A 14,274-nucleotide genomic window follows, 5' to 3' on the forward strand; every position below is an offset into this window, starting at 1 on the left:
TTCTGGGTCCACGTCTGTCCGATGTCTGATATTTGAACGTGACCTCATGTTAGCAGAGCGTCTGGGTGAGTGGTTTGTCTTTCTCCCCGGGGACTGGGGGTCTCTGTGTCCATGGCCATCAGGATGGGCTTTCATGCTCTTTCCAGCAGTTGGTGGGAGTAACCACGACGCTTACCAGGGCTCCTGGACTTTATAAACACACGGACCCCTGGAGTCAGGAAGGACCTTGGCACGCAGTTCTGTGAGTCTCCCCCTCTGCTCCTCAGAGGCCTCGGCCTTTGTGGAGATGCCTCGAGGGACACAGCAGGGGAAGTAAGCAGGAGGCTGAGCGCGGACGGTTCAAACAAAGCGGCGTTTCTTGTCACGCTTGTAAACAGACAGGTACTTTTCCATCTTGTTTGGAGATGGGGTTCTGACGTTAACGAAAGATGACCGTCTGCTCCACTATGTTCTTTTCATTTGGCAGAAGAGAACTCTGAAGCTCAGAGAAGTAACTGTTACCCAGCGTGTCAGAAGACATTCCTCCCAAACCGCTCTCGGTGGGGTGTCTCATGTGGGGCCTTGGGACAGCCCGTGGGGTCGTGAGAGGGCAACCCAGAGCTAACAGGCCCGGGATGGAGCCCCAGGAGCGTAGTTGGGACCCTCAGAGGCCAGGTCCCCGAGGTTTCCGAGTGGCCACCTCCCTCTCTGTGACATCCATCTCCACGTCACCTTTTTTGTTAATTGGGGGTTTTTGCCGCACATCAGTGTGAACCCGCCACAGGCATGCGCGTCCTCCCTCCTGAACCCGCCTGCCCCCGCCTCCCCATCCGCCCCTCCAGCTTGTCTCGGCGCTGGCTCTGGGCCCCCTGTGTCAGAGAGCAAGCCCTCTGGCTCACGGTTTGACAAGTGGTGATGGATAAGCATCAGTGCTGCTCTCTCAAATCCGCCCACCCTCGCCTTCTCCCACTGAGTCCGAAAGACTCTGCTTTACGTCTGCGTCTCCTTTGCTGCCTTACACTTGGGATCATCGGTACCGTCTTTCGAGATTCCATATGTATGTGTTAATATGCAGTATTTGTCATTCTCTTTCTGACTGACTTCAGTCTGCATCAGGCTCTAGGTTCATCCACCCCATTAGAACTGACTCAGATGTGTTCCTTTTCATAGCCGAGTAATATTCCAAGGTGTACATGTACCACACCGTCCTTATCCATTCTGCCAATGGGCATCTAGGTTGCTTCCGTGTCCTAGCTATTGTAAACAGTGCTGCAGTGAACAGTGTGGTACACGTGTCTTTTTCAGGTTTGTTTGCTCTTGGTGTATGCCCAGCAGTGGGATTTCTGGGTCATGTGGTAGTTTTATTCCTAATTTTTAAAGGGAATCTCCACACTGTTCTCCATAGTCATTGTATCAGTTTGCATTCCCACCAACCGTGTTAAGAGGCTTCCTTTTTCTCCACACTCTCTCCAGCATTTATTGTTCATAAGCTATTTGATTTTGGTCAGCTGTTCTGTCCAGCTCTACATTATCTTTTCAAAAGCTTCTTCTGAAAGAAGGTCTTTCTGACCTCACCAGCTGAGACAACCTCCTCAGAGGGATGGGACCCAGCCTTGGTACCTGCTCTGAATACCTACTTATTCAACCATATGGGTGTTAGGGGAGTAATAGTATCTATGCCAATTATTGTTCCCTGCACTTGACATACTTAGTGCTAACTTCTGCAGTCATCAGTAAGGTATGTATTCCTGCGTCTGCTTCACAGGAGATAGAATTAAAGCCTTGGCCAGATAACCTGTCTGAGAGGTCACAGAAAAATTTTAATTGTTTTCAAACATTTGGAAAACACACCTAATAGTCTCTGGAATATTTCTGATCTCCCAACATAGTTACAGGATTTATCCTACCTCATGGGGAAAGAGCCGGTCCTTTTGCTTCTGTGAGGAAATTCTATGAAGCACTGCTGATATTTCCTGTGTTCTGAGCAGATCCAAAAAGACTGCTGCTGTGGTGATCTGAAAGTCATAGAAAATGCAATTACCTAATCTTCCTCGGGCTGATATTACCTTTTGCTGAAACCCGCTTTTGAACACACTCCCAGCAGGTAGCAAGACGAGGCTGTGAGCCCAGTTTTACCGAGTGCCTGGGCAGCTTTCAAAGCCTGCAACCCCAGGTCCTCCCGGCATCTAACTGTTTTGCCTTCTTGCTCAAACAACCCAATTTAGATCATCTTGTTTCTGAATCATTGAGTTTTCTGATCCTATTGAATTCTTTGGTGGTCTTAACACCTTATAGGTATCACGTGTGTGTGTGAGTCACTTCAGTCGTGTCTGACTCTTTGAAACCCCATGGACTGCAGCCCGCCAGGCTCCTCTGTCCATGGCATTCTCCAGGCAAGAATACTGGAGTGGGTGGCCACGCCCTCCTCCAGGGACGGAACCCACATCTCATGTCTGCTGCCTTGGCAGGCGGGTTCTTTACCACTAGCGCCACCTGGGAAGCCCCTAGGTGTCACCTAAGATGATGCTAGATGAAAAAGGGGTTCTTTTTTCTATACGATTCACTGTGATAATTTGCCTGCCTTCAGTGGGGGTTGCATGAGCCCAGACTTGACTGCAAATCACAAAATGAGCGGGGCAGGGTTTCATGCTTCTAGGAGAAGTCAGCTCTTGGGTTGGCGCTGACTCATGGATATCATCACATCCTCCTCTTTCTCTCGGCGGGTAAGAAAACCACAGGCCTAAGGATTCAAAGCTCAAGAGGGTAAGTGGCAGACCAGTCTTGGATGACACCATTTCTCATGCTCCTCCCTCTATGTGACCTTCAGGGACGGAGCACTGTCACCTCCAAGCCACGCCCTCCAGGGCTGGCAGGAGACGGAGAGAACCCAGGCCTGCTCTGACCCATCACAGATGAAGAAATAGACCCAGCGGGGGAGGGCGCATGGCTCATCTGAGGTCACATGGCTTCTTAGTTGCCAGCTGAAGGCCGTGAGAGCTGATCAGAAATCATGACGGGGTAGCTAAGGTCAGGGGAGCCTAGGACTGTGAAACCAAGGTGCGTTTGATCAGCTTGGTCTCACCCAGCCTGTTCTGCTCAAGGATCCTGCTTCCTTTGAGACCCACCTCTGGGAAAGCTGGCTAAACCCCATATAGATGTTCTCAAGGTCTCTGTGAGCCATGCCTGGGTTATTTTCCCATTCTCTATTGTAGTAGAGTTTTGAGCATTAGACCTTCTTTAGTTTAAATATCTGCCTTCTAAAATATTCTGTGGGAGAAGTGTTCAGTTCTTCAACCTATATAATTTAAAAAATTTTATATTGGAGTATAGTTGCTTTTACAATGCTGTGTTAGATCAGAAGAATAAAAAACCTTCAAGTAGTGAGTCATCCTGTGGCTCTTTGACCTTCAACTGGTGGCTTCCAAGGTCACAGTGTTTAATGGCCTCAAGCTAGTGGGATGGGAGGAAGCAGGGCTTGTTGGGATGGTCTGCACCACTTCTTCAGCATTCTATTGGCTAAGCTGCATGTCCATACTTAGCCGCAAAGGAGGCTGGCTAAGAGTCTAGTTGTTTTACCAGTCCTAGCTGGATAACATGAATCATTTGGGGTCAGAGGGCACGATGAGGTAGGCAGCCCACATGATGGCCCTAATGATTCCTGCTATCCGGTAAGCACGTCTTTGAGTGATTTACTCTTTTGAGAATGGCCCGGATTTAGTGACTCACCCTTAGTAAATAAAGTGTGATGGGGTGTTACTTTTGAGATTAAGTTTAAAAAAAACGCTGATGCCTGTATCGGGTATTCTTTCTGAGAACACTGTTCTATTCTCTACTAGAACACTATTCTAGTTCTCTGCTATTCTCTCTGGGAAAAGTCAGCTGTCGTGATGTGAGTTGCCCCATGGGAAGGTCCATGTTGCAAGGAGCTGACATATTTGGTGACCAGTGGGGAAGGATCGCGTCTTGCCAATAGCCATGCCTTAACCTGCAGCCCCGGCCAGCGTGATAATCACCGCTTTGTGAGAGACCCTGAGGCCAACATGCTAATCACTGCTTTGTGAGAGACCCTGAGGGAGGTTCCCAACTCACTGGTGCTGGATTCCTGACCCCATGAAAACAGTGACAGGAAATGTTTGCAGCTTTAAGCTGCCAAGTTAACAATAATAGACAACTAACACATCCTCATGCAGAGATGCTACAGATGGCAGACAGCGCTTCAGTACTCTGCTTACTTCTTGTGGTTCTTTTTTTGCCTTGGATGTTTAGCCCTTGATTTCTTAGTATCTTTTCACTTGTTTATTTTATCTTTTTAGGTGCTTTTGTTTTATCTCTTTGCATGTTTTAAGGCCAGTTTGGTCGGAAAATCCTAGTCCACCATCTTGCCAGAAATGGAAATCCTATTCATTTAAATCTTTCTGCTTTTCAATAAGTCTTTGTTGAGCACCTACTGTGATTCAGGAAGCAGACTAAAAATAATGGATAGTTCTTGCTTCCATGGAACTTACATCCTACCGGAGGCGGGGGTAGAAAACAAACAGGCAAATAGATACCAGGCCTTGTCGTGTCCTTAAGAGTGAAACAGCAGGACCAGGGGATAGAGTGTGCTGTGCAGCAGCGGAGCTCTTGTTCTAATATCGTGGTCCAGAGGGTTTCTCTCAGATGAGGCAGCATTTCAGCAGAGACCTGAGTAAAGTAAATGAATAGGTCTTGTAGAATGATGATGAGAATGCTTGTGCAGACCCTTTCTTCTTGGAGGTCTGCAGGAGATGTTGGGAAGGAAGCATTCTCTCATTCCTTTTATTCCAGAGGGATTGAATGTAGGGAATTTGGACACGGCTTAGCAGGTTGGAGGATCTGAGACGTCATTGCTGCTTTCAGCCTCTCAAGCATCAGTAGAGCTGTCTTGTCTGGGACAAGACTTAGAGCTGAAGCTGACTTAAATGCCCTGGTCCCATCTCAGCCATCACAGAGAATAGGGTCAGTGTAGGCACTGAATAAATTTTTTATTGAATGACTCTTATATACAATCTCTTCCATTTTCTATCCAGCTGTTTAGCCAAGAACTTGGAGGTGTATAGGCATTTAGGTTAAGTAAGCTTCTCTCCTTGTTAAATACATGTTTTTATTTTGTTTATCTTGTCTTCTCTGATGTGTTGACCTTTGGATTGTCCCTGACTGACTTTTGAGTGTCCCTTCACACGACTCCCAAGTTGCCCAGCAAGAAAACCATCTTCTATGATTCTTGGAGAAAGAAACTAATGAGTAAGCCCATTTTGTTGTTGTTGGGAGAAATTTATTTATTTATTTTTAATTTAATTTTTATTTTATATTGGAGTATAGTTGGTCTTCCCAGGTGGCTCAGTGGTAAGGAATCTACCTGCCAATGCAGAAGATGCAAGTTTGATCTCTGGGTTAGGGAGATCCCTCAGAGAAGGAAATGGCAACCCACTCCAGAATTCTTGCCTGGGAAATCCCATGGACAGAGAAACATTGTGGGCTCCAGTCCCTGGGGTTGCAAAAAGCTGGACATGACTGAGCACACATATAATTGATTTACAATATTGTGTTAGTTTCAGGTGTGCTGCGAAGGGACGCATGGGCTATTTTCCCTTAAGTGATTCTGTATCAGAGAAGGCGCGATTGTTTATAAATTGGTGTTCAAAGGTGATATAAACTGGTAAATAAGAGTCCAGTTTCTGGAGCCAGATCCTCTGAGTGCAAATCAAGAGCCTGGCTTCTGTGACCTTGGACAGCTTAGCTTCTCATGTCTTAGCTCCCTCACCCCTGTGCTAGAACAGTAGCCTAGAACACCCCTGTTTTAGAACAGTGCTAGAACAGTAGTTACCTAAGCAGAGGGTGATGAATGGGGAGGTCTCTCCTGTAATGGGAGAATGACAATGGGAGAGACATAGACACACCCTCATACTGAAAAGCGAAAGTGAAAGTCGCTGAGCCGTGTCTGACTCTTTGGACCCCATGGACTGTAGTCCGTGGAATTCTCCAGGCCAGAATACTAGAGTGGGTAGCCTTTCTCTTCTCCAGGGGATCTTCACCACCCAGGAATCAAACTGGGGTCTCCTGCATTTCAGGCAGGCTCTTTACCAACTGAGCTATCAGAGAAGCCCACCTCACTCCTGTGTGGGGATAATAATTGCACCTACACTATAGGGTTGCTAAGGCATCACAGGGTTGTTAAAGACATCTAAAAGTTCTTAGACTTGTGTCTTGCATATAATAGGTTCTCTGTAACTCTTAGCTGTAATAATGATAATATTTTGTTAGGAGCCAGGACAGTGAGTTATTAGATTCTATAGATTGTAAAAAAGACCACTCAGATTATCTAGTAGAATAAGGGTCTATGGTTAAGACTTTTGTGCTCCAAAAGGGAGACAGAGATTTCTTGGGCGACTTAATGGCAATGCTAGAGCTCAGTCTGGAACATAATTCAGGACTCAGAAAGATCTAACGCTGCACCAGGGACTGCTTTCTCTGGCTGCTTTTTCAGCATCTGACGTTTGCTCATTTCCTCTCTGTCTGCCCATAAGCATGGCTCAGCCATTCTCTCCATATCTCATCATCACTTGTGAGTCTCATTTCTCAGCTAACGTAGTCTTTCCCCATATTTTTCAGTTTAAATCCTCAAGGCAGAGATACCTTTATTGCTCACCGTTGTACGAGTCTAGAGCATCTCATGGTTTCCCACTCTGTTCATGTTCCGATGAAATCTGTGCCAGGGGCTTATCTAGTCTGATCACCTGAAGGGCAAAGTCAAGTGCTAGAACCGTAGTTACCTAAGCAAAGGCGACGAGTAGGGAGGTTTCTCCTGTAATGAGGGAATGACAGAAGCACAGACACACTCTTCATTTACACTACTGACTAGGTCTCACACGAGACCCCGTCCTTTGTTTATTGAAAGAGTGTAAATGAAATGAGTGTCAATGAGGGCAGACCTGCTGCAACATACTAAAGAGCTCCTTCCCATTAGAGTTCTGTAAGGATGGAGGCCTTTGATCCTGATGACCGAGCTGGAGCTAGTTCCCAAAGGGGAATTTATTACAGGATCCCAGTGTGTCCTAAGGGAGCAAGAACCCAACTGTGGCCGTGTTCACTGCAATGGAAAGTAGGGAATGGGAACTGTCCGTGATCTTCCTGAGTCTTTTGTTGCAGATTCTTAAAAAAAAAATTTTTTTATTGGGGTGTAGTTGCTTTACAATATTGTGTTAGTTTCTACTATATAGCAAAGTGAATCAGCTATTCGTATGCATATATGCCCTCTCTTTTTTGATTTCCTTCCCAGACATATAGAACAAATGTATGGATACCTATCAAAGGGGGAAGTTGGGGATGGGATGAATTAGGAGATTGGGATTGACATGTATACATACTGGTACTATATATGAACTAGATCCCTGGGGGAGGAAATGGCAACCCACTCCAGTGTTCTTGCCTGGAGAATCCCATGGACAGAGGAGGCTGGCGGGCCATGGTCCACGGGGTCACAGAGAGTCAAACACGACTAGCGACTAAAGAGCAACAATACCTTAAAATAGATAACCAGTGAGATCGTACTGCACAGAGAAGGGAGCTCTGCTTAATGCTCCGTGGTGGCCTAAATGCAGGTTCTCTCTGAATAACTACGTCATTGTCGCCTCTCTCTTGACTTCTCCACGTTGGTCAATCTGGTCTCCTACGCTTGGTCTCTCATATGTTGAGCTTCACGATGCCCGGGGAAAAGTTTGTATTCATACCAGGTATTCACTTCTGAACAAAACGCCTGCAGGCAGAGGGGCAGGCCATCTTAATGAAACAGTTGTTCCCACGTGGAGGGGCATGGAGCCTCGACTTCTCATAAATTCACGATTGGTTAGAGGGATTCATTGGGCACAGAGCAATACATTCAATAAAAAGGACATCCTTGGGTTACCCTTGAGTATGTGGGATGCAAATAAACATACTCACTCCTCCTACCCCACCCCCAAAATTAAACATCCATATTCATTTTATTTCTTAGGTGAAAAGGAATGTTGTTCATCATTCTGTGTTCATTGTCTTGCCTTTTCATTTGTTCATGATCTATTTAATATTTGCTCTTGGCCATGGAATTGTGGCAAGGGCCAGGGTTGACATCAGAAAGTAAACGAAAGAGAAGGGAAGAGAACAATATATACTGAGCAACGGATTGGTGCTGATTCCTTTCTCATCACTTTGTTTAATTTTTACAATATGCTCTTGAATTAAAAGTTGTTACATTTGTTTTAGACTTGATGAAATTTAGGACTTGAGACATTAAACCACTTATCCCAGTTGTCACAGTGAATTAGTAGTAGAACTGGAATTCGAATACAAGCCTGCTTCTGAGAGTCATGCCTTTGTCTATGGCTATAAACTAAACAAAAGGACTATGAGCAAAGGCCCAAAGGGACGGTGAGAGAGTGTTTTCTTAACTGCAGAATGGGGGTCTTCTATGTAACTGTGGCCTCTGTATTTGTCACTTCCATGAAGCTCAGATGAGACCAGGCATGTGCTGTAAAAAAGTGTTCAAAGGCAATTACTGAGCACTCCTCTGGTTCAAGCTCTGGACTGGGGGACGCGTTCAGCCATGCAGAAAGCAGACTCTGCCCTAAAGGGTTTTGCAGTCTTGTGAAGTGGTTATAGTTACTTTCCCCTCTTACCAGATCTTTTGCTAGAGAAGATAATATGCGGGGCAGCATTTTCCTTATACCTGCCTTTGTCCTCTGACCTTGCTCTTCCTGGAAACAGGATGCTTGGTGGGGAGAACTGTGTATGAGGCAGGCAATGTGAGTCAGGAGGTCAGGCCATGCACCATATCCCTCAGAAACTAAAGACTTGGCCCTTGAGGAAACATTCCCAAAGGCTTGATTCATCTTGAAGGTATCACAGTAACATTAAAGCGGGAAACAAAACAAGCTGAGTGATTAAGTGGGAAGGCAATTTGCAGATTCGCAAATTCCATTGTTCTGGTGTGAACCAGGAGGAAAGACACTCCAAGACTTGAGAATCTAGGATGTGAGGAGGAAGGCTCATTTCATAAACACTCCCTTCCCGTGACCACTGAGAGACTCACTTTTTAAAAACCGAGGTATAGTTGCTTTAAATAATGTGTTAGATTCCACTGTACAGCAAGGTGAATCAGCTCTGTGTTTACACATATCCCCTCTTCCTTGAATTTCCTTCCCATTTAGGTCCCCGCAGACCAGAGCATCGAGTAGAGTTGTCAGTGCTATATGGTTGGTTCTCATCATTACATATTTTATACATAATATCAATAGTGTCTATATGTCAACCTCAATCTCCCAATCCATTCCACCTGCCCTCTTAGTATCCATATATTGTTCTGTAAGTCTAGGTAGAGACTCACTTTTGTCTTATGCAACACTCCCCATTTACTGAGGGAATGAGTCACTTATGCATTAAAAAATAAATACTAGCTTTTTTTTTTAAAAAGACTTTTTATTTTGTATCGGAGTATAGCTGATTAACAATGTTGTGGTAGTTTTAGCTGAATGATGAAGGGATTCAGTCCTACCTATACGTTTATCAATTCTCCCCCAAACTCCCCTCCCATCCAGGCTGCCACGTAAGACTATTTAACTTTAATCTAGGGTATCTTCAGAAGCAGTCCTTGTCCCAGAGAAGAAGGCAGAACCAATGGGAGCAAAACTGAGAAGGAAAGGACGGGAAGCCCAAGTCTGGGCGCAAAGAACGCCGGACTGGGGAAGATTAACTGAAGCCTCCCTGGGCCGCCGAGATCCTGTGAGTTATGATGTCAGTGAGCAGCTTGAGACTCCTGGGTTCTAAGGAATGGAGATGGGAGCAAGAGAAGAAAGTACATTTGAATTGCTGGAAATAAGTGTTATCATATACACAGTTAAAATTAAAAAAAATTTTTTTATTGAAGTATAGTTGCTTTATAACATGTTAATTTCTACTGCTTGGCAGAGTGATTCAGTTATACATACATACATATATACATACATAATATATTATTTTTTCATACTCTTTTCCACTAAGGATTACAAAGGACATCACAGGATACTGAATATGGTTTCCTGGGCTGCACAGTAGGACCTTGTTGTTCCCCTTCTATATATAACAGCTTGCGTGTGTTACCCCCAGGTGTCTGCAGTGGCTCAACAGAATTCGCCAGCCAGTGCAGGAGATGCAAGAGACCCGGGTTCGATCATGGGGCAGGAAGAGCCCTTGGAGGAGGAAATGGCAGTCCACTCCAGTATTCCTGCCTGGAAAACTCATGGACAGAGGAGTCTGGTGGGCTACAGTCCATGGGGGCTCAAAGAGTCGGAAGCACACACGCACGCGCACATCTGCTAACCCCAGCTCCCTGCTCATCTCCTCCTCCCTCCCCCTCGGCAGCCACAAGTCTGTCCTCTACATCTGCAGTCTGCTTCCCTTTGGCAGATAAGCTCTTCTGTGTCATGTTTCGGATTCCACGATAGGTGTATACTGTCACCCTGCTTATTTAACTGATATGCAGAGCACATCACGGGAAATGCTGGGCTGGATGAAGCACAGGCTGGAGTCAAGATTGCCAGGAGAAATATCAATAACCTCAGATATGCAGATGACACCACCTTTATGGCAAAAAGCAAAGAAGAACTAAAGAGCCTCTTGATGAAAGTGAAACAGGAGAGTGAAAAAGTTGGCTTAAAGCTCAACATTCAGAAAACTAAGATCATGGCATCTGGTCCCATCACTACATGGCAAATAGATGGGGAAATAATGAGAGACTTTATATTTTTGGGCTCCAAAATCACTGCAGCTGGTAACTGCAGCCAAGAAATTAATATGCTTGCTCCTTGGCAGAAAAGCCATGACCAACCTAGAGAGCGTATTGAAAGCAGAAACATTACTCTGTCAACAAAGGTCCATCTAGTCAAGGCTATTGTTTTTCCAGTAGTCATGTATGGATGTGAGAGTTGGACTATAAAGAAAGCTGAGCGCCAAAGAACTGATGCTTTTGAACTGTGGTGTTGGAGAAGAGTCTTGAGAGTCCCTTGGACTGCAAGGAGATCCAACCTCCATCCTAAAGGAAATCAGTCCTGAATATTCATTGGAAGGACTGATGCAGAAGCTGAAACTCCAATACTTTGGCTACCTGATGCAAAGAGCTGACTCATTGGGAAAGACTCTGATGCTGGGAAAGATTGAAGGCGGGAGGAGAAGTGGACGAAGGAGGATGAGATGGTTGGATGGCATCACCGACTCAATGGACATGAGTTTGAGTAAGCTCTGGTAGTTGGTGATGGACAGGGAAGCCTGGCATGCTGTAGACCATGGGGTTGCAAAGAGTCAGACACGACTGAGCAACTGAACTGAACTGAATAGGTGATATCATATGGTATTTGTCTTTGTCTTTCTGACTTAATTCACTTAGGATGATAATCTCTAGGTCCATCCACGTTGCCGCTGATTTGCAGTTTTTCTTCTGTGCCTGTGTGACTACTGTCTCTCTGAGGATACAGGCTGCATATATTGCTGGTGCCTGTTAGGATAGGTTGAAACAGGGAAGGAAATGGGCCAAGAGAGCCTTTCAGCCAGATCTACACGCTCTGGGACACCTGGAACCTACCAGTGACCTTTCTGAAGGCTGCTTTCACATCCGTGTTTCTCAGGCTGTAGATCAGAGGGTTCAGCATGGGGATGACCATAGTGTAGAAGACAGTCACCACCTTGTCTTCCTCTAGGGATGTGCCTGAAGCACTCCGCAGATACATGAAGGCAAGGGTCCCGAAGAACAGAGCCACAGCAGTGAGGTGGGAGGCACACGTGGAGAAAGCCTTAGCCCTGCCCCCTGAAGAGCTGACCTTCAAAACGGCCTTGATGATAAGCAGGTAAGAAATCAGGATGACCAAGGCGTTGACCAAAATCACAAAGTTGCCAAAAAAGATAATGACAATCTCTACATCTTTTGTGTCACTGCAGGCCAGCTTCAGCAGGGGTGGGAGGTCACAGAAGAAGAAGTTGATCTGATTGTCGTCACAGAAGGAGAGGGTGAACGTACATGAGGTACGCAGGATGGACCCCATTAGCCCACAGACGTAGGCTCCGAGGACCAGCGCCCAGCAGATCCTGGGAGGCATGGCCACGGTGTAGAGCAGTGGATTGCCAACAGCCAGGTAGCGATCGAGGGCCATCACCGACAGCAGGAAACACTCCGTGCCTGCACAGAAGGTGAAGAAGAAGAACTGGGCAGCACACTGGCCGTAGGAGATGACCGTCCTGCCCGTGGCCAGGGTGGCCAGGACCTGAGGGGTGATGACCGAGGTGTAGCAGGTGTCCAGCAGTGAGAGGTGGCTCAGAAAGAAGTACATCGGGGTGTGGAGTCGGGCATCCTCCTGGATCAGAATGAGCATGCCCAGGTTCCCCAGGAGGGTGACTAGATAGAAACTCAGAAATGCCATGAAGAGAGCGATCTCCAGCTCAGGATAGTCAGGAAAGCCCATGAGGATGAACTCAGTTACTATGGTGAGATTATTCTTGCCCATGGATTCCACATAGACTGGAGATCTGAGGTTGGGAATGAGATGGAAAAAAAAAAATTCCCAGAATTGAAGAACAAATGTTTTCTGTCTGGTCGCAGTTAGGTTTATCTTTGTGGGCAAATGTACAGAGGTTGTGTTTGAGAAATCTTGTACCTGGCTGACTCTTCTTAGATATCCTGTATTTTTGGGAGCTGAGCCATGAGCTGGTGCTTCTAATTTAAATTAACTCTGGTCTATATTTGGAAGTTTCTGTGAAGATAAGAGACACATAGACTCTGAGATTTGGAAATAATCTAGGCTGCATCTGCTCTAACATCCATTGGACACTGGAGTCTCCTCTACTGAACACCGCTCCATGTGTTTGTCTGGTTGCCCTGTGAGCTTCTATCTGTGGACAGTTTTACCTGTGAATTGCCTTTTTGGTTCTAGATTTTGTCTTTTTCTTCCACACTTTGGCTTTAGCTTCACCCCTTCAAGACCCAACAATTCTAAACCCTTCTTCTCAGGAAAGCATTTCGGAGGTTGGAAGATGGCAAATCTTTAGGTGGACTGTGTGGTCAGTAACTTTAGTCAGGTGATATTAAAAGACGTGTTCACGGGTCCAAACTAGCAACTGGTAAATAAGTTCTGAATATCTAGGACACAGCAGAGTGCTTTAAGTTTAAATATTGTATTATAAACTTCGAAGTTGCTAAAGACTAGTATCTGACTGTTATCACCACAAGGAAGACAGGACAGTTATGGGACATGGTGGAAGATATGCTATGGTGGCAATTATATTGCAATATATGACTATCAAACCAAAACATTGTACAACTCAAACTTATACACTATTATAGTAGTAATGAAAATTATAATTGGAAGACTTTTCTCCACTTTAATTTTTACCATGTTATTCTAAGGCTGGAGGTCTCCTCTAGCTGGGATCAAGGGTCACTCATGGGAGGCAGACACTGGCTTATCACAGAAAACACAACCTCCTTGAGCCGTTCCCTGCTCCCCACTCTGGCAGCCCTGTTATGGGATGAAGGATGTTCTTCGGGAGGCCCTCTTGGGATTGTCAGCATCCGCAGCTACCATCTCTAGGACAGACACTAACCAGCTGAATAAGCTTCCGGAGTCACTTCCTCGCCTTGGACTTTGCTTTCTGTCCTGCAAAGTGACAGGGCTCGATGACACCATCATGAAAGGTCCTCTGCTCTCACAAGCCATGACTTGTGTCTGGATGTGTGGGCTAATGAGGCTCCTGAAAGGATTTTTCTAACACGTGTGCTCTCGCTATGAGTCACTGAGCACATAAACCATGCAGCTCTATCTCAGGTGATGTGCAGCTTGTTATTCATGTTCGGTTGCTAAGTCGTGTCTGACTCTTCTGTGACCCCATGGACTGCAGCCCACCAGGCTCCTCTGTCCAGGGGACTTCCCAGCCAGGAATTCTGGAGTGGGTTGTCCCTTCCTTCTCCAGGGTGTCTTTACTTGTACATCATATTATGCAGTCTTGCATCCAAAATTAATCATATTCCCAAGTTCCTGATAAACCGTCATTATTGAGCAGGGTGTGATCCTTCATATTATTTTATTCTTCTCTACGTCCTCAATTGTTTCCCAATCCCTTATAGGGATACACTCTAGCACATGTCAACTATATATACCTCTATCTATATTGCTTTTATATTTACTTTAAAAATGTGTATATTTTAAAAAGTAAACTTATTTTTAGTGTAGTTTAATATTTACAAACATGATCTGTTTTGTGTCTTTTTCCACATACATT

At 45.5% G+C, this 14,274-nt stretch overlaps 1 protein-coding gene across 1 annotated transcript; it reads right to left on the minus strand.

Annotated features, from left to right (window-relative positions):
- Positions 1-11,558: 11,558 nt before the first annotated feature.
- Positions 11,559-12,503, minus strand: LOC133056646 (olfactory receptor 9I1-like). Its single transcript, XM_061142207.1, has one exon. The coding sequence runs from the start codon at positions 12,501-12,503 to the stop codon at positions 11,559-11,561; it is 945 nt and encodes a 314-aa protein (XP_060998190.1).
- Positions 12,504-14,274: the final 1,771 nt, after the last annotated feature.

The sequence above is a fragment of the Dama dama genome, chromosome 1, assembly GCF_033118175.1.
Source record: "Dama dama isolate Ldn47 chromosome 1, ASM3311817v1, whole genome shotgun sequence".
Lineage (NCBI taxonomy): Eukaryota > Metazoa > Chordata > Mammalia > Artiodactyla > Cervidae > Dama > Dama dama.

Coding starts and splice junctions, on each gene's coding strand:
- LOC133056646 (XM_061142207.1), bottom strand. CDS start 12,503: ATGGGCAAGAATAATCTCACCATAGTAACTGAGTTCATCCTCATGGGC.